Here is a 20,551-nt window from a genome sequence, read left to right on the forward strand (position 1 = left end):
AAATATTTAACGGGATGTCAGGATTTTTACAACACTGGTTAAATGTCACTTTTCATTCTTGCCACTTCTGACACCTCGAAATTATGAACTTCCTCTTCCTGCGTCTTCTCTGCATTTTTTTTTTCTCTCTTTCGGAAAGCGATGACACGAGTGGTGAACTCTAATAGGACATCCTCCATATGGCTTTTCTCTGTAAAGATGAAAGGCGAGAGGGAAAGGAAAAGGACACTTTAGGAAAAGCGCAGCTTCTCTGGCCAAGTACAGCAGGATGAGGCCTTGTAAAACAGGCCGTCTGTACATCACATTCCCGCGGAGCATCAAGCCGTTAAACCCAAAGCAAACACCCAAGTGCAGAAACACCTGATTTACTGTGACTGGCAAGGTACTGGCACCAATCAGCGCGCTAGAGGAAACATCTGCCCCAGAGCACAACATACTTTGGTCTTCAATCCGCAGCAGATGTCCAATATGTTATTGCATTTTTCATCATGGCACTGGAGGAGATTTTTCATCTGGTTTTCAGCTGAGCAAGTGTTTTCAGTCCAAAACGTAAAGCTCGTTTAGAAATTAGCTCGACTTTGTCAGCCGTCAGATTGCCCTGTGCTGGATGTTGCTGTCCTTAATTGAAACACACAAACACACACAGGCAGGAATCTGTTTGGTGGTTTTCCCTCATGTCCGTTTCAATGGAGCACGGTCGTGGTGATGTAGTCGTTTGTCTGTTTTAGGCGACGAGCCGCGCCGATCAACCTCCACATCAGTCAACCGCACGTGTGCGCCGGGTCTCCAGAGAATCCACATGGGTCGGGTCATTTATCACACATCAAAAACCAGACTTCCTTGCATCAGTAACAATAGTGCTCGCATATAAGGGCTCTAGACTAGCTTTTTTCACTAGTACAGTGGCCTCTAACTTAACATTTTAGGAGTGCACACAGAAAATTTAGTGGCGCACACTGTAAATTGACTTGCAAAGCAATTCATTACGCTTTCTTTTCATTCATGAACCTCACACACCTTGTCGCCTCTTCAATATGTCACCAGTCAGTGTTAAAAAAAAGGCAAATTTACTGGTTGCACATGTGCAAGTAGATGAAAAATTGACTTGCATTGTCTCATATTTAGGGACAGTCGGAGCCGTGCATGCAGCGGGGGAAAATAAGTATTGAACGCATCAATAGACTTACATGGTGAGCATGCAAAGAGGCCATGGCAAAAGCATTACTCATAGTTTTTGTTTTGTAGCACTCTGTGATCCTTGGCTCTTGGACGACGGCTCTTCTTAGTTTTCTTTTGACTCTGTCAGATATCTTGTGAGGACCTGGTCGTGGACAGTTTATGGTAAAATGTTGTTCTTTTCAGTTCTGGATAACGGCACCAACGGATAAAAGAGTGCATTCAGACACATCTGTAACCGATGCCATCAGGATGTTGTGCAACATAAGTTTCTAAAGGTCTTGATGAGATCATGAGATGCCCATCATGAGACGCCCCTGGTGTGACACCTTGGTGATGAGAAACCTTTTTATAGGCGTCAATTTGGACTAAATCAGCTGATATTACTTTGCACTAATAGGGGACAGGATTACTTTCTAAATACTGACAGACTCCAGCTGCTTCCTTAGCTTTCCAAACCGTTTTGCACCTCCTTTTCTTCATGTGTTTAATACTTATTCCCTGCATCATTTCACTTTATTACACATTACTTAAAGCAGAAGTAAGCAGAATGTTTGTGTTAATATAAGTCTTAAATAGTTGTATCTTCCGACAGCAATCACTTCTATAGAGTGTTTGGTCTGAAACACGGGTCTGTCAGTCACTCTGCTCTGCTGTAAGCCCAGGAGAAAACTTTCCTTGTATCCTACAACCTTTATCCAATGAGGAGAGAGAACAGCATAAAGGGGCAGTCCTCTCTGTGTGTGCAGCCAAGGGATGCGCCTGAATGTGGTGACGTAGGGACGAGGACTGCTAACTCCATCGGCTGACAAGAAGTTAGCCAAAACGACCGGATCGCTTACTTCTGCTTTAATTCATGGACATAAATGTTTGGATTTCTTTGTATGTGTGTGGCTGTTGCCGACATCAGGTGAACATTTCATGTCAATAGCTCTATTAGAAATATATTTTCTGAGAAAAAATGTTCATGCGCTCAATACTTTTCCCCGCTGCATATGGTTAACGTACAACTGACAGAATCAAAGCACAAAAGAGTGCATGTCGTCATACAAGAGGTATCAGGTGGGAATTAAACACAGCACAATGATAGGTTGCCTGAGTCTTTCACACTGTGGCCAGAAAGTCTCCTGAGCCTCCACACCGAGCCTTGTTTTCCTCAGCTGGGCCCCAGCTGGTGCCTCGCTCTGTGGTCAGGTTTTGGCTGACCCATATCCCCTTGCCATAGTCCATGCCAGCCCACACTGAGGACAGTATGTGCACAACGCAGAGGCAGCATAATGAGCCCCCCCCCTCCTCGCCCCTACCTGACACCGTGACACCAGACGGAGGGCTCATCGTACACGCTCGGAGACTAAACCTTGGGTTCAGAAGTTTTTTTTTCTGGTTTTGGCAGCAGGAATGCAGCAAATCACTTCCAGACTCCCAGAAAGAAGAAAAAAAAAAAAGGACCTTACGCGGCGCAATGCAGCGAGATCCTGATGTCTGGAGACAGGTGTTTATGTGCACGCATGCATGTATGTGCGAGTACGGCCTGCGGTAGGCACTGAAAGGTGTTTGTGTGTAACGCATTACATCAACATCTAGTTTGGACGGCTCAGAGCTTCTCCTGCCAGCAGCGGTGACGCACACCAGTAGCATGGGTGGTCATTTGTGACGCAGCGGCACATGGCATGTTGTGTCCCTTTTACCGGTAGACATTCTCCGGCACTGAGGTGGCCTCCATCACACGGATGTCAGGGAGATGACAAAGCCCGGCTATTCTCACTGGCTGGATTCTTCGCAAGTTGCCACAGTATTTAAATGATCCGAGTGAGACGTAGACGGGATGACGACGAGGTGTGTTGTCCCGGGGGATTGGTCACACAGAGTGAGGTAACCAGGAGGAGGTGTCACTCAGGGTATTGTGATAGTGTCACTGGAAGGGAGGGGGAAAAAAAGCACTTTTCTACAGGTGGTTGAGAAAAACCAGAGCAAGAGTAACGAAAAGCAAAAGAATGACTCAGTCTGGTTGTGTTTTGACACTGACACACACACACACTCACACACATGCACATCTTCGGAGGCTGCCACAGAGATGTAACGCCACATCTGCAGCGTGCATCCTCGACGAGTGCATGCTCTTTCTAGACTGGAGGACACTGCAACTTCCTCATCTGCGAACCACAGAGATGGTCACATGACAAACAGTGGAAGCAGCTATATCCGCTTGTCTCTGTGTTTGTGTGTGTTTGTGTGTGTGCGTCTCCACCCCCCTGCACCGCAACCCCCCACAAACAGTCTGCTACTCAGAGAGTAAACAACAAAGATGACCCTTGTCAGCTTCCCATTCTCACTCATTTCCCCTTCTTCTACTTTTACTCTGTTCTACTTTCCACACCGTGCCGTTTCATAAGCAGTGACAAGATGACAGAGTGAAACCAACAGCTGTGCTTTCTGGATTTCTTCTTTTTTTTTTTAAATTGTTGTGTGGGCACAGAATTATATTACTATGGTAATCAGGCATAAGAGGTGTTATGCAGTTGTAACGCCGACCAGAAGAAGAAATCAAGACTGAATCTATCCACTTGATATCATTAAAAAAATGTTTGATTGGAGAATAGAGCCCTAACACATCCTGTGTACAGCGAGGAACACAGTGCAGACTGCTGACAAAAGGACAATGGGCCTCATAACAACAACACAGGAGAGCCCTCTGCTTTTAAGTCAGTTCATCATCACAGCGTTCCAGTAAACTAGTCCCTTTTGATGTCGACGTGCTCTCCAGAAAACAGGAAACTCGCCAACAGACAGACTGACCACAACCGAGATAAGATAAAAACCTGCTTCAAGTGTCGGGTCTGACTGTAACAGAGATGCGCTTTTGCCTGCGTTGGGAAAGTTTACCGCGTCTTATAGAATCAAAACTTCTCGAACCGATGCTAAAGCAGCGAAAGCAGACATGTGAGTCAACTCAACCCAAGTAGGGGAAGGACGGCTGAACAGGAGGGACTGATTCTGACACCAGATGAGAGATGAGAGGATTTCAGGGGTTGGGGGGTGTGGGGGTGGGGGGGATGAGAAGTCGACACACTGAGCAAAAAGAGTTGTGCTGAGTGCGGCGGTAGTGAGACAGATCACTACATATGTTCCCACATATGTAGGAGTGCGAGTGGGGGGTGTGTGTGTGTGTGTGTGTGGAGCGCAAGTCGAGTGTGTACGAGCCATGCGTCCTGCGTATACTGTTGTGTGTGTATGGGAGGAGCTGTCAGGGCCTGATAGAGTGTCTTTACATGACAAGCAGCTGCTGAGGTCTGGGATGCGCGCTGGGCAAAGTGGAAAATAATGAACGGAGAACCGCTGCCAAACACAACAGAATTCATCTTTATTTGCCAAATGCTGCTGCACGGCCCCGGTGTGTGGACAGCTCTTATAGCAGGCCACCAACACGCCCTCTATACCCTGAACACACACACACAGAGAATAAAAAGGCACAGGGGGGAAGAGAACAGGTTCAACCACAGCTGTACACAGTGGAGCGCTCGTTTTGTTTGCTCATGCGTGTGTGTGTGACAAATCATGAGTGGTGGAAACCCCGCAGAGGTAAACTTTTATCAAGAGGCATCTCAGAGTCATCTTTTTTTTAACAGGTCGATGTTATTCAGGTGCTGCTGCCTCTTAACCTGAGAAAAAATAGGCCCCAAATGAATCACAGTTTGTATCAGAGCTTCCTTCAGTCATTTGCAAGTGAACTTGGTTTAAAATGGAACAGAATTTCTTGGTTTTCCTCATCAAACTCATCAAATATACAATCCAAAAACTCAAATGCACTCGTGGACAAGTCGTGACCTGCACATTCACCACGCTATGAGATAATAACAGAACATTACGAAACGGAGTTGGTTTCGAGGCAAATACAGAGACTGCTTGCTGAAAAACTGGCCCTGAAGGCCTGAATGCGTATCAGCTGTTTTGCATGAATTTACCGCTAAAACAACTCTGTCTGGTAACGTTGTGTTATTATCTCATAGCGTGGTGAATGTGCAGGTCACAACTTGTCCACCAGAGCGTTTTGGGAGTTGTTGGATTGTGTATTTGATGAGTTTGCTGAGGGAAACCAAGAAATCCCATGAGCCTCTGTTGCGTAGCTCTGAGCAGCTCACGGTTCTGCTCCGTCATTCTAAAAACAGCTTGCACCGACAAATAAAGGTAACGAACCTACTCCTAAAACTATAGGGATTATGGCAATGGGCCAATTTGCCAAAATGTTGAACTATCCCTTTAAGAGGCTTTAACAGAATGGACTGGTGAAGCAGGGGTCAATTAAAAAAATAAATAAAAAGAAGGAAAAAATGTGAAAGGCTTTAAATGGAGGAGAAAAAAAAAGAGAGAGAGAAAGAGGACAGAGAGTGACAGAGGTTAGTGGCTGTTTCCGAGGAGCGTCCCGTCCTGTCCGTCTCTACGTGACAACGACAGGAATGCTGAGGTCCCAGCTGCTGTGGCTTGTTGGCTTTTAATAAGACACATCATGCAGCATTCATCATGCGGCCCCCAATAGCGAGAGAGTGAGAGAGGCCGCGTCCTAACAATGTGTCCAAACTAACATGTCGCCCCTCTCCGTTCCGTCTTCCTTCACGTTGGAGAGTTTTAATAACATCTTCAAAACAATCATCTGAAAACAGAGAGTTCCATATAAACCCAACACACACTGGATGTGGGTGAATGCGCGTACCAACACACACATACACGTACGCGCACGCATCGCGAGAGGAACCGAGAGAGGGTCGGACAGAATGCGCCTCTCAGTGCCCACACCCAGTGGTTGGACTTCCTGCGGGGGCTGCTGTTGGGTTTTGTCCCCCCGTCTGCCCATTCATAGCTCGGGGATGAGAGGAAGGGAGCCAGTGGTAACTGCATGAACTGTGCGTGTGTGTGTGTGTGTGTTTGAGTGGTGAGAATCGGATGAGAAGGGGAGAGAGGGGAGGGAGGTGGGGTAGGCGGAGGTTGAGGATTAGGGAATTAGAACTCCAAAGCGAGGGGGGGAAGAAGAGGGGGGAGGGCGAGGGGGGCTGCGCCTTTTGTTGGTTTTTCCTCAGCCGCCCCCGCCGTCCCTTCGGCCCTTTTTCTGCCGGGGTTCTGCCTGTAGGCTGCAGCTGTGGCCTGCCACCCTGTGCCCTGCATCTCAATGAGCCACGGGCCGCCTTGCTCCAGAGGAGAGGGGGGCTCCCTGATGCGGGGGGTCACCGCTGAGCCCCGGCAACCGCAAACTCCGCCCCCGCACTTTCCTAACCCACTCACCCAAACCCCCCTGCTCTTGAGCCACCACGGCCACCGCCGCTCTGTGCCGGGCTTTCCAGCGCTGCCCGGGCTACCCATCTACCCGCTGGCCCCCTCTCGCTGTGACCATATAAGGCAGCGTCGGCCTCGCATGCCATCCTCAACTGTCCAGGAGTTTGGGCTCTTTCGTTTTCTTCCCTTTTCTCTTTATGTCTTCCTGACACCCCCTCCCCTCCCCTCCTCTCCTCTCCTCTCCGAACCACTTTTGTTGGCCCCTCTCTCTCCCATGCAGCTGGATGGGGGGGTCTCCATTGCCAGGGCTTTGGCAGCAGCATCAACAGGTTGCGGGGAAGGGCCACCCTGGCCTCCGATGTAGCCCTCTCTGTCTCTTGCCCTTATCCCTCCTCTCTTTTTCTCTCTCTGTCGCTGCGGTTGCTGCTGCTACCCCAACAGGAAAAAAAAAAAAAAAAAAGCAAGGGGGATGGAGGGGGAGGGGGGCACGATGGAGGCTGCCCCTCTTTCTCACGCTCATAAGAAAGCCCTCACTTCTTCTCTGTGGTGAGTGACACCTGCTGATTACCATAGAGACACTGTGGGAAGTTCCCCCCCTGCCACACTGGGGCTGAGATTTGCCCCCTCTCCCTGGGTAAACAAGCAGTCCATGGATTAGTTAACTGGGTTACTGCATGGCAAACAAATAAACACACATTATTTAGAGCAAATTAGTGCCAATGAACTCTCAATGACCAGTGTAAGATCTAACACCCTAAAACAAGCAAGGAATAAACTGCACGGGGAAGGAGGATGGAGGATAGAGGAGGAAAGAGGAGGGGAGAGGGGGCATCCAGCTGTTTCAAATTGTGAAAGTTTCTCCTAAAAGTATGATAAAACCCTCTGTGCTTCCTGTGAGTCGCCTGTAAAGAATGCTCCGAGCAGCGGAGTGAGCTGATGTGGAGGATGCAAGGCGTATCCGAGCGCGCACACTCCGCTCTCAGTCCGCAGACAGCTGAGCATCCCTCCGTCTCCCGGCCCCTCCCTCCGCTGGAGAGAGGTGCCAGTGATGTGATTGATGTCGGAGACTTGGGGGGAGGTGGGGGCTTTTTCGCCGGTCCATAGCCGCTTCCGCCGTGGGTCTGAGTTGTCAGCAGGGTCATTATCCTAGCAACAGGGCGGTGGGTGGGGAGCGTGTGCTGGAAGCTGGAGGGGGGAGAAGGGAAGGGGGGTGACGGAGGGAGGGGAGGTGCGGACAGAAGCGGAGAGGAGAGATGGATGATGATGAAGAAGAAGAAGAAGACTGTGGGAGTAAAGATGGAAGAAAAGAAGAAGCGGAAGAGCAGAGACGGAGAGGCGAGGGCGAGCGGCACAGTTGTGGCGAGCAGGCGGACTCTGCACAGCAAAGTAAGCACGCAGCGGGCCTGCAGCGAGAGGAGGCGAGCGGTGAAGGTGCCACCTCCCTCAGCCTCCTGGCCGCCCCCCCACCACCACCACCACCACAAACCCCCACTCTGCCAGCCAGCCTGCCTGCCTGCCGACAGCTGCACCCCAGTAATTTACTTCTCTCCACCACATTTAGCAGGAAGACTGCTTCCCATTACCCGGAGCAGGGGGTCTCCGCTGACGGCCAGACGCCCGGCCAGGGCCCCGGCTTCCCGGCGTGACACCCTCTGCTGCTGGACCCTGCCCACGGGGGCTCCGCTCCCAGAGCTGTCTGCCACTTAACTCTGCACTGCTGTTTATCAGTTTGGATGTGGCGGAGGATGTAACCAGAAAAAAAGTTTAGGCCTGTTTGTTGCAAAGTTATCTGCAGGAAGATCAGCAAGTCTTACAACATGCTTTACAGCTGCTGCATCGCTATAGAAATCAACTGTATTCTGCTCCACAAAAAGCCCTTTATCTCTCAGTTTCTCTGGCTTGTTTTTTCATCCTTTGTTCACAGGTTTTTACAATGAACTGAAATTTTAGAGAAAGTCAAGAAAGCCACTCTTCATTAAATCCTGACATACTTTTACCTTATCTGTTGAATTCTTCTTCATAGGCTGTGATGTTAAAGGTCCAGTGTGTAATATCTGTCAAGGTTTATTGATAAAATCTGAATATATTACAAATGAATGTATTTGGATAAGTGTATAAACGCTATAAAACAAAATCCGTTTGGTTTTCATAGCCTTATAATTCTTCTTTAGCAAGGGTCTTCCGCCGCCATGTTTGTACAGAATGGAAAATCCAGCCAATCAGAGAGCATGGTTAAAGAGTTTCAAGAGTTAAATAAACTAATAATCTGGTAAATAAACAATAGAATTATTTAATAGATAAATAATAGAATCGAAATGCTAAATGTCACTGTTTTCCCCTCATTTTACAAACTGGACCTTTAAGCTACATATAAGTTAGTGTTCATTATATAGCTAGATAAAAACTAAATAATTCCATCTTTAAAAAAAGAACTGAGGATTGTGAAATAAACCATCAAAATTATTCCACTACTGTAAACTACTGATAAATCATCAGCTAAAAGGAACCAGATTCATAAGTTTTTATTATTTGTTATTTTTGCATACTGTTCTTTTATACTCAGTTTAAAAAAATGTGCAGAAAGGAATGTGCATTTAACTTTGACTTAAACAACAAAATAGTAGCTCTTAAACATATGATGCACAATATAAATATATACTATATTAAACTACTAAAGCACAGAAGGTGTGTTTCTAATTACTGCAACACATCGATGATGTTTTAAGAAAAAAAAGCAGAAATAATTTGGGGTTGATGTTGAAAGACTAAGTCATTTCATGTGCACTTGAGACTTCTTTGTGAAATGCCTGACACTGTAGTTGAAACTATCGGCAAACGGGATGAGCTATTGCTCCAGCCCTGCAGTATGTAATGTGTGTGTGTGTGTGTTTGCGTACTGCAGCAGTGTGTGGCCCATGACAGCCATAATGAGGGGATGTGTAGGAGCCTGGGCGAGCCCAGCAGCAGAGCTGGCAGCAAGTCAAAGTCCTGAAGTCCTGAGACAGTCAGCATTGCAGCATCATGAGACATTTTTAATCAGGTGGGTCTGTTTCTTTGAAGAGCAGGAAACAGCACATTCCCTCGCCGAGCTCGTACAGAGGAGACTAATACAAACGTAGAGAACATTGGCTGAGCTGTCGGAGGCCTGCTCACCAGATGCACTCATATTCCAAAAAGATGAAAAACAAAACAAAACAAAAAGGAGTTTCATCTACGCCGACTACTGTGCCTGGTGTTTTGCAGCACCCATGCATGCCTCCCCTCCCCTCCCCTCCCCTCCCCTCACCTCCCTTCATTCCCACCCTGCGTCTCATGCGCTCTCCTGGACCACCAACAAGGTCTCGCTCGGAGGAGCAGCTCACGGGTGTCCTTCAGCCACATGACCGGCGAAGGAGCAAATCAGCTCATGCGCTCCAACCCAAACCACGAGAGGGTCTGTGTGGCACGTCGCACACAGCATCCATCCACTCTGCTGAGGGCCGACTGGGTCACTGAGCAATGTTCTGGGAACATCACAAAGACACTGCACAACTTCTGTCTCTCTCTCTCTCTCTCCCTCTGTCTGTCCCTTCATCTCTCCCTCGCTATCTCCACTGGTGTGCTCTTCTCTGCTTTCCCCTCCCTCTCCCTCAGCCCATGCCTCCTCTCATGAGCCGGAGCCAGCTGAGCGTGCTACCCAAATCCAACAGTTGTTGCGGCCTTCGTTAGCCTAACGAGGGGGCCGGCTCTTTATACTTGTCAGGGAGCAAATGAGTCAAACAAACAAGGGCCAGGGAAGAGGGGAGGACAAGCGAGCGCTGTTCTGTTGAGCTTCACTGGGTTCTTGGCCGCAGCGCTTCCCTGGAAACTAGGGAACCCACAATCTGCCTCTTTGATGTCTGATGATGCTCTGGCTTTGATGGAAACTTTGGAAAAACACACTTGCAAAAAAAAAAGAAAAAGAAAGAAATAACATGCTACTCGGTCTCTGTGGCCACTAGAGGCCGTAGGCACATTCAGAGTGTGTGGGTGCACTCTGAAGGATCTAAAAGGGAAGCAGCATTTGAGGACATATAACAACTGGTTATGATAGTAACAACAAAGTTACAGTGTTTTCGCAAGCGCTGCGCTGTGATGCCGTCTGCACCGAGGGCGACGGGTAATGTCCTGCTGCTGGTGCGACTTCGGATTAAATATGCTTCACACTCTCCATACACTGGCACATTTGCATATGCATGTCCAGACGTACACATCCGTCCCCGCTCCTGTCCGGCCTCGGCCGCTTCGCCTCGCATTCCAAAACTGTCCTTCCCCCCAAAAAAACAAAACAAGATAACAGTCACAACAACACAACAACACATCCCCAGCAGCGACCACCAGCCAGACGCATTACCGCAGCGCAAGGTTTAAAAAGGAGAAAGTATCAAGGTGTGTCCTTCACAATGAGATCATTTCACCGAGTGCAGTCTGTCTGGAACAAGCGAGGCCAAGAATCTGCAGCTCTAATGACAGATCAGCCTCGACGGAGCGCTGAGGCACGGCGCTCGCGGCCGGGGTTTCTTGCAGGGGATCTCTGCAGAGTTTATGCGTGCGTGTTGAACATGATTAATCAAAGAGGAATCAAAGAGCGAAGCGTGAGTGGTGTTGAAGCTGTTCAGCTGCAGGCACCAGAGCTGCAGCGGCTCCCTGTCTCTGTCTGTGGGCACGTGACTAGCAGACGACGAAACATTTACCACTTACCTGCTCAGGCTTTTTTTTTTTCTTTTAAATATTTTTTGGGGGGGGTTTTGCCTTTAAAGGAGACATATTATGCCTCCTTTCCACAAATTAAAATAGTCCCCAGATTTATCTTTGACATGCTTTGGTCAAAATACCCCACGGATCAAACATCACAGCTCTTTTCATCCTCTCAAAAGATTTTTTTTGTCAATTCTCACAAGACAAACACCCAAATATATGTTAAAGAGCCTTCAAAAAGTGATATTTCCATAATATGTTCCCTTTAATTGATAGTGGAGTTGAGAGAGACAGGAAATAGGGAAGCAGAGAGAGGGGGAATGACATGCAGCAAAGGGCTGCCCGAGTTGGGATTCAACGCAGTGCCTGGCTGCATATGGGGGGCACCTGCTCTGCTCTGCTCTGCTCTAACCCACTGAGCCAAACGACGGCCCGTACCTGCTCTGGTTAAGTCACGGTTCCGTGTCCGAGGAAACTCGCACACAATGTTGACGGAAGCACGCAGCGGCCGTCCCCTTTGTACGACATTAAATTAGTGTTTTGAGTGCACACATGGGAGTAATGAGCACGCTGAACGCACTTGGAAGCGGTATAAGCCATTTATTATTACGCCCACATGCTGATGTGAGTCACTTGGGTGGCGCCACCACCGCACACGCACGCACTCACACACACACGGAGAGAATGAAACAAAAAAATCCACTCAAGGTGCATCACGGGATGATGGCGGTTGAGCGGGGGCTGCCTGGCTGAAGTGATGGACACCGGGAGAGGGCCGCTGCAGGTTCACCTTCTGTGCAGTGACTCTGGGGCAAAGACGGCATGACAGTGACGCGACACTAAAAGCCTTCCTGTCAAGGCGGCAGGCGGACGCCCTCCAATCAAAACACGGCGGCTCTGGGTGACATTTCACAGGGCACAGCTGCTGGGCTGCGACAGCATGCCAACTCACTATTCCTGAAGGGTTGTTTGTTTAGTGTGTGTGTGTGTGTGTGTCACAGCTAGAAGGGTGTCACTGTGTGTGTGTGTGTGTGTGTGTGCGCACATGTAGCCTACTGCCACACACAACCTGAGTGTTTTTCTAACAGTCACTATTTGACTACTGTTGTAGTTATATTTTTACGCAGGCCTTCAGCCGCCGTCCTCTGTTCTTTATCAGTGCTGCCTGCAGGTGTGTGAAAATGGACATATGTCAGTATTGTTGTGTGCAGCGATGAAACCAAGCAGCAGAGTGTACAAATCTAAACACCGGTGATGAATGACCTTTTGGCTTGTCGGACCACGCAAATGTGATTTTTTTACATGTTCCCTTCCGGAGAAAAGAGTTTCCTTTTCTACGGTAGCTTTGTCCCAAAATAGAAACAGTTTGCATCTAAAGCCTCTGGTAAGTAACACAAATCTAATTCATCACATGAATTGCGCTTTCTAGGTAGATGGGCAGGCTTCTCAGAAACCCACGATTGTGGATCAGATAAAGGTCAAAATAGCTATATTTCATTTTTGAGAGATACTACTAACTTGTATCGCTGGTCTATACTCGACAGAACACAGTGTTTCTGTTATACCCGCTGCATTTAAACCCGTTGACACCATTTCTTTAGAGTCTAATGAAGCCGCGATTACAACAACTTTTGCAGAGGTGCTTCTCCTGTTTGGTTCAATCGGCTGTCCATACCATGCCACTGTATAGGTCAGTGGATATTGGTCAGTGAGTTTTATCCACTTAGGTTGAACGCATACACAGCTTCAACTTTCCAAAGTGGGGTAGAAACAATGAGCTTCATGAGTCATGGTTGGTGTGAGCATTGACTTCTATGGTTAAATACATACACAGATGGTACAACCTCAACCTATCAGCTGTGTGTAATTAATATTTATCCTGTCAATAACTCAATCCTAAACTAAACTCATGTGTTGTTGGTTTACTGACCCTGCTGTTGATTAAATAAAAACCCGACAAACAAAAAACACTGGGAACTTTTTTCTGATACCGCCCAAACAGCAACCAGAGGTTTTATCCCTCCGCTCGCTGGAACAGCCAGGGTGTGTCTGCCTGGGACCGACTGAGCCGAACCAGGCTGACCCTTTCCTAAAACAGCAGCCTGTTATGCTCTCAGCCCAGGCCTTGAGGAGGAGGGGAGCGAGGGCTCACACACACCGCAGCAGCACTCAGTTCCCCCTCCAGCGTCCCAGTAACTCTCCTAGTAGAGACCTGCTCCCATCACCTAGTCCTCCTGAGTCAGAATCTTGGTTTCCCCCCCTCTCCCCTCTCCCCTCTTCCTGTGAAAACGCCTGCTTCTCTGGCACTGGGCCCTGGAGCCTTCAGCGGTTTTGGAAAGGTTCCTTATCCTATTTTGCCCCCGTTGTCGGCGGCGGCGGCGGCGGTGGTGGTGGTGGAGTGGGCTCCGCGAGGCAGGCGCAGTTTGAAGGCAGAGTCAGTATGCACACATAAAGCTGCTCAAAGCCAGCAGGTATGTGAGGAATGCCTCTTCGTCCAAACAACAGGACTCACGCCCGATACGGAGCCACGCCACGCCGCACAGCGCTGTCAGAGCAGCTAAATGTGGGGGGGGGGGCGCCTGGGACACGCTGCTGCAACTGGACGGCTCTACTCTGCATTAGATCTGGCACGCTGCCTGTTTAAATAGGTTGACCCGGTGATCAATCAAACTCGGGGACGTACTGTTACTGCGCGTCCGTCGTCGGGTTTCTGCACTTTTTTAGAAAACAAAATCCGTCTACTCCGGCGAACTACAGTAAACTCTCGCTAATCCGAGCACCTCAGGAATGAAGGTCATGCGGATTTGTGAAATATCTCAACAATTAGTCGAAAAAAAAATTGAATCGCTGTACTGTACTCAAATCAACACCCCCAAAAAATACAGGAGATGAAAGCTGTGGCGTGCGTGCGCCAAGCGCGGTTGGTCTGCAGTTTAAATGTGTTTATCGTACAGATATCAAAAAAGGGATTCTGTAGTATTTACATCATGAAGTTATTTAAGAGCCTTTGCATATTTTGTGGTCAGTGCCAGCTTGGTTAGGCCACAGGTTTGCACAGTTGAGCTTTTTTTAGTGCAGGAGGTGATTATGACTGCACTAGATCTGGACTCAACTGTAAACAAACAGATAAAAGAAACCAGAGGACGTCCAGTGAATGATGAGCTGCAAACACTAATCATCTTAAGAAACCCCTTCACAACTGATATTAAAACAAACTGTCAATAGCAAAAGTATCTATCAATTTACCTCTTTTATGCAGCCATCCCTCCTTGACGATCACCACATTGGTCATGTTGGTGGGCAGGGTGGAGGATCCAGGTTTCCCACAGGAAGAGACACAGCTTCGTTTCCCAAGTTTGCTTGACGCAGCCCTGTGCAGGAGCCTGGAGACGGGGTCCTCGGGTTTACAGCCGCCTTCTCAATGGTGGTTACCTATTAGTCCAAGAAGAGTAAAAATTAGCCTCGTATTGAGGTGGAAGAGTTTTTCCACTTGTCTGAATATTAACCCTCGGGTCAACACGGGCGGAGAGAGGAGAGGCGGCGGAATCGAGAAGATCCTTGTGATTTATGGCCCAGTTAGCGGAGTGTATACGCTCAGACCACAGCGCATGTGGAACCTGCTCCACGTCAAGGTTCAAATATCTGTGTAAGGCCGTGGTTTTTGGCATTTACAATGAAGTCTCCCGTATTGGAAAATTCCATGCTGTTCGCACACAACAACCATTCCTGATAGACTGGATCTTGTTTTTTTTCTTCTTTTTCTTCTTTTGCTCATGACCAGAGGAGCAGTGAGTTAGAAAACAGTGTCATCAAATAATCCCCTTGCAGGATTCGCTATTATGAATTTATTTTGCAGTTGCACAGCTTATGGTTTTGGTACAGTAGGTCTTGGATCTTTGTTAAAATCCTATTCAATAAATGATTTCATGCACTTTTTTCTAGAACTGTATCTTTTTAACCTGGATTTATTCTGTGAATAAGTGACAGGAAAGTGTCAATTTTAAGGGATTTGTACAGGTTTGAAGAATGTGATGTTTTTGTTTGAACCGTGCCACTATATGAGTTTCTGGGAATGATGGCAGAGCTCATCATCACACGTGCAGATTTTTGTTGTGGCTGAAGCAATGGACGTTGGACTTCAAGGGCCGTGAAGCAAAATTATTTCCCACTCCAATTATTTGTCGTCAACTTACACTAGAGAGGTTCAACTGTTCTTTTACACCATTGTCTGTCACTTCAAATGGACTTTTTTTATTGTGTGGTTACCAAAGTCATTGATTTATTTTTAGTTAATAAGAACTAGTTAAAGGGATAGTTCAACATTTTGGCAAATTCGCCCATTGCCAGAATCCCTATAGTCATAGGGGGTACTAGGTTCATTATCTTTAATCATCAGTGCATGTTGTTTTGAGATCTAACATAACTGAGGTGAATGGTACAGGTCCCTGTCCCTCAAAACTCATCAAATACACAAACCAACAACTCCAAAATGCTCTCGTGGAGAAGTTGTGACCTGCACATTCACCACGCTATGAGATAATCATGTAACATTACGAGTTGTTTTCTCAGTAAATGCGTAAACGAAACTACATTTCAGACACGGTTGCTGGGCGGAGTGATTTCAAAAGTAAGTAGTTCTCAGTATTGCTTCGTGTGTGGTAATGTTACATATTTATACATGACATTCATTGTCACAACTTGTCCACAAGAGCGTTTTGGAGTTGTTGGATTGTGTATTTTATGAGTTTGATTAGGGACAAGGGACTACTGTATGTCGTTACCTGAGCAGCTCAGGTCTCTGCCCCGGGGATCTCAAAACAACATGCACCAACAATTAAAGGTATTGAACCTACTTCTGTGACAATAGAGATTATGGCAATGGGCAAATTTGCCAAAATGTTGAACTATCCCTTTAATATTTTTTTCTGATTTACAGTGCTGTCTGTTGCCTGACAACCCTGCACGACATTATCCCATCAGTATTGTGTCTGTTTAAATAAAAGCTGAAAATAAATACAGCTGAGGTCCAAATATCATATCAAATGATCAATATAATAGAATGATCAACATCCATTGACGAGCCACTAAATGGACTTGGAAATGAGAATGTTTTGTCATTGTGTTGATTTTAGACCACCTAATTTAAGATATTCACTATAGCTTCAGAAGAAAAATATCCTTTTCCATGACAACAAGGCAAACTGCCATCTGCTGATGAAGATCATGTGATATGATTAAAAGCAACTGAAAATGGGCCTCAAGGTGAGATCTTTCTGTCAGAATATTTTTTTAAATGGCTGTGAAGAGAGGGCACATTGTTTACTGCTCTCCACCGCATCTGTGACTGTTGCTGTTTTTATTCACACCCGACATGTGGTGGAAGCAAACTGCTGCCACATTCAGATAAAGTAAATTGTGTGAGAGGGTCTTCAGAGTAAAGTGCAGTATGGAAACTTAATGTAGGCAAAAGCTCAAGACTGCAGCAACGGCCCCCGTCTGTTGAAACTCTAAGTCAAAAACGTATGAGACAAAACCAGAGCAAAGTCATCTGATAAAAACCAACGGTGCTGAACTCCACCATCAGAGACACGCAGCTACTAAAAGAAACTGCAGGCTATCATAACCCCGAGCACTTGGCCTTTTGATTCATTCAGTGCTTGTTTTATGGTATAAATGCAGCTTTGAGCGTGGGGCAGAAGCAGCGGAATGATCAATCGCCATGCTTATTCACACAAATGTCACATACTGCAGCAGGCAATCTCTGACCATCGACTGAAATCAATTTTGCCTGCTGCTGCTCCGTCAGAGTAAAGCCATCAAAAGAGAGCTCTGTTTGAGTGGCCCCATCCAGCTTACTGGTGGGGACAACAACAGGAAGTGGATGTGACTATTGACAGACTACGAGTCATATCAGTACAGCCCCAGGCTCGAGCACATCTGTCGGTGAATGTGCGATCAAAAACACGCCTTTTTTTTTTATTTTATTTTTTTACTTCCATTCTGCTCACTTCCATTCAACGAGCAGAAGCAAGTTTATGAAAGCAGGGGTTTATTTTCGCTCGGTGTTTTTGTTTATTGCACTGGGGTTGTGGTGCTTGTGTCACACAGTCGATGTTGGAAGGATCTCGGGAGAGGGATTTTGAAAAAAAAAAAGCACACTGAGTGCAATTCAAAAGTTGGGATCACACAAACCGTTGGATCCCTTTGGCATCTTGGTGTGTACTCTGTGACACAGGCACGCACACATTATATACACATTGGGATACATCACACAAACAAACCGGAGCGCACACACACACACACACACCACAGCCAGAAAAAAAAAAAAAAAAAAAAGCAACACATGCACAAGACCGGCTCTGGAGCCACAACAGAGCGCTGCTGTTTTAATGGGAGCGACCTGTTGCTACTGCGGCCTGTGTGGAAAAGCTGGGCTGCTGCCAGCGCTGCAGCCAGCAGCCACTGAATGAACCCAGTACCCTGACAGCGGGTCACATGGTGCTCAGGCCTCTGGGCCACCGCCTGCCTGCCTGCCTGCCTGCCTGCCTTCCTGCCTGCCTGCCTGCCCGCCTGCCTGCCTGCCTGCCCGCCTGCCCTGCCGTCCATGCAGCTCTCAATCATTCATCTTTCCGGCTCCAGCGGCTCTCACCTCATTCAATGCAAATCAGAAGATACCACACACACACACTGAGCCTGTCACCGGGCCAGACAGGACAGCCCAAAGTGTTTACGACAGGAAGCAGAAAATCAGGCCGACATCACCACACTACTTCCTTCATCACAGATCGATAGATGCAAGACTGTTTTTTTTTGCTCTATTTTTCTGCTGTAAACAACCGTGTCAGCAGCTGGCTGAGGGTTACACGGGGACAACGTCACACTCCAATATTTAACAAAAAGAAAAGAGAAAGCATCAAACCTGCTCACCTGTTGTTGCTGAAAGCGACACGTTTGTGCCCCAATGAGACAATGAAGTGTGATGTACTACGCTGTGCCAAGTTCCTCTTTCAAGTTCCCTGAAAACACATCACTATTGATAAGAATATTTTGAGTAGGTGGCGGAGCTGAATGCTAAAAACCACAGCTAGTGTAACCTTGAAAGCCAAAGGAGGCCCCGCTGCTTTAATCCTATGATGACATGAACGGCAACCCCTCTATGACTCACTACTGTTAATGTATTCAATTTCACACTGTTCAGACAAAGCCAGGCGCTATATTCAAAATCATATAGACTCATTCCACGCAGAATTAAGACATCAGGGTCCTGGCCTTTTCTTCTTTTTTTTTTTTTAGTCTGTGGTAATGTGAAAATGCTTGACCTTTGTGAGCACGAGCAACGAGTAAACAAGATGAATGAAACAAAGAGTATTCTCAGTTTTGTGACACAGACTGAAAGCAGAAGTGTAACGAGATGCTGACTGACGGTGGGGCCGCCATCACCCCGAGCATCACCTGCCTGTCTGTCCGCCCCTGTAGACTAGACACAGACGGAGGCCACGAGTCTGCCTCTCTGTGTGTGTGTGTGTGTGTGTGTGTGTGTGTGTGTGTGTGTGTGTGTGTGTGTGTGTGTGTGTGTGTGTGTACCAGGACAAAATTTCAAACAACATTCCTCAGATTCTGCAGGCAACTGGTGGCACATTTGCGTCAACGGGGGCTTGCGAGGGGATTGGGTGGGAGGTGACTGGTATTTTCTAAATAGAACAAGCAGTCACCGGCGGCTGCATCATTACACCAGCTTGTTACGTCTTCCCTGGGTCACATGCCAAGTCCCCCTCCCCACCACCCCCCTTTGCGTACACACACTCTGAAGAGACGTAGTCCCATGACTGATAAAAAAAAAACATTTTGATACTAAAAGGCGTAACGGGTACAACATGCCCGAGGACAATGTTCTCCTCTCCGTTAAGTTAAGTGTACATTGCATATTCTGTGACCTCTGGGAGACGGAGACGAACAGTGACAACAACAAGCTAACAAGTTAAGTGTGAGCTTTTTTATCTGACTGGAGTCCTTCACATCTGGCATGTCCATGAAACCTGTGCAGCTGAGGAACTTTTCCATGCAAACTCCCATCGGTTTTTACATCACAGACAACCAACCACCTGATAAGACTCCTACGAAAACAAACCCCGCTTCACAAAGGAGCCCTGTAGTTAAACATGATTTAGTAAACACATGCTGTCATAACTGTCAGCTCTGTAGGTGGCATGATAACAGTGAGGAGAGTGAAACCTATCACAATAACACCGGCCCACATGCATTATCCCACCGTGCTGATTACTGGAGAGGATGAAGGTCGTGTGGATTTGTGAAATATCTCAACAATTAGTCGAAACATTTTGAATCCCTATACCGTAGTCAAATTAACACCCAAAATACAGGAGATGGAAGCTGCCATTTGTGTTTATCATACTTATCATTCTGTATTTACATCAAGAAGTTGTTTAAGAGCCTTTGGATATTTTGTGGTCAGTGCCAGCTTGGTTAGGCCACAGGTTTGCACAGTTGAGCTCTTTTAGTGCAGGAGGTGATAATGACTGCACTAGATCTGGACTCAACTGTAAACAAACAGATAAAAGAAACCAGAGGACGTCCTGCAGTGAATGATGAGCTGCAAACACTAATCATCTTAATTCAAGCACTGCAAAGGTTCAAATGCACAGAAAGAAACCACATATTAAATCAAACTGTCAATAACAAACCTATCAATGTACCTCTTCTACTGTCATCACTGTAGGTGGCATGATAACAGTGAGGAGAGTGAAAGCCATCACAATAACACTAACCCACATGCTGATTACTAGAGAGGGGGAAAAAATAAGACAATAACACATGATAAGATGTTGTTATTTCTCCAGTGACCTCCCTGTGGATCAGAGGGGTCCCCAGCCGTGGCGTGGACCCCATTTTGAGAGGCAGCACATGAGAGAGAGGTGGTGGGGGGGGGGACAACACGTCACAACAGAGATGTATCACTTCATATCAGTGCGCCTGGATGGAGGAGAGAGCAGCAACAGGCTAGCAAAGCTGGTGACTAGACGTAAAATGGTTGTCTGGTGATTAACTCCTCAGTCAAAGCAGTAAACACACGCTGAGCTACTTCATAACAATGAATGAACCGCTGTCTCGTTGAGCTCATTTGTTTTCATTGACCTCGGTACGAGCACACACAAAAAAAACAACTTTCTCGTAGAGACGAGCCGTTCAAAGTAACATGACTGCAGATATTTTGGCCCGAGGGCTGCGTCTCAAAAGTGGTCATTGTCAAAAATGAATGGTTAACATCTTACAAAGACGCAGTGTTGTTTGAGGGGAAGAAGAAAAAAACAACAAGGCGTTATAATTCACCGCGGGACCTTTTGTAAGCCCTTGACTTTACTGCTTAAAAAAACCA

At 47.0% G+C, this 20,551-nt stretch overlaps 1 protein-coding gene across 3 annotated transcripts in view; it reads right to left on the minus strand.

The window, feature by feature from the left end:
- Nucleotides 1–20,551, minus strand: part of akt1 (AKT serine/threonine kinase 1) — a 36,337-nt gene that overhangs the window by 15,444 nt on the left and 342 nt on the right. For all 3 annotated transcript variants that reach the window (XM_085766512.1, XM_085766510.1, XM_085766511.1), the window contains exon 2: nt 14,404–14,589. In XM_085766512.1, the coding sequence (XP_085622638.1) occupies nt 14,404–14,449 (46 nt within the window). In that variant the 5' untranslated portion in view covers nt 14,450–14,589. The remainder of the gene's footprint in view (nt 1–14,403; nt 14,590–20,551) is intronic.

Source organism: Trachurus japonicus, chromosome 22 (assembly GCF_045865225.1).
Source record: "Trachurus japonicus isolate A0001 chromosome 22, Traja_1.0".
NCBI classification, from domain to species: domain Eukaryota; kingdom Metazoa; phylum Chordata; class Actinopteri; order Carangiformes; family Carangidae; genus Trachurus; species Trachurus japonicus.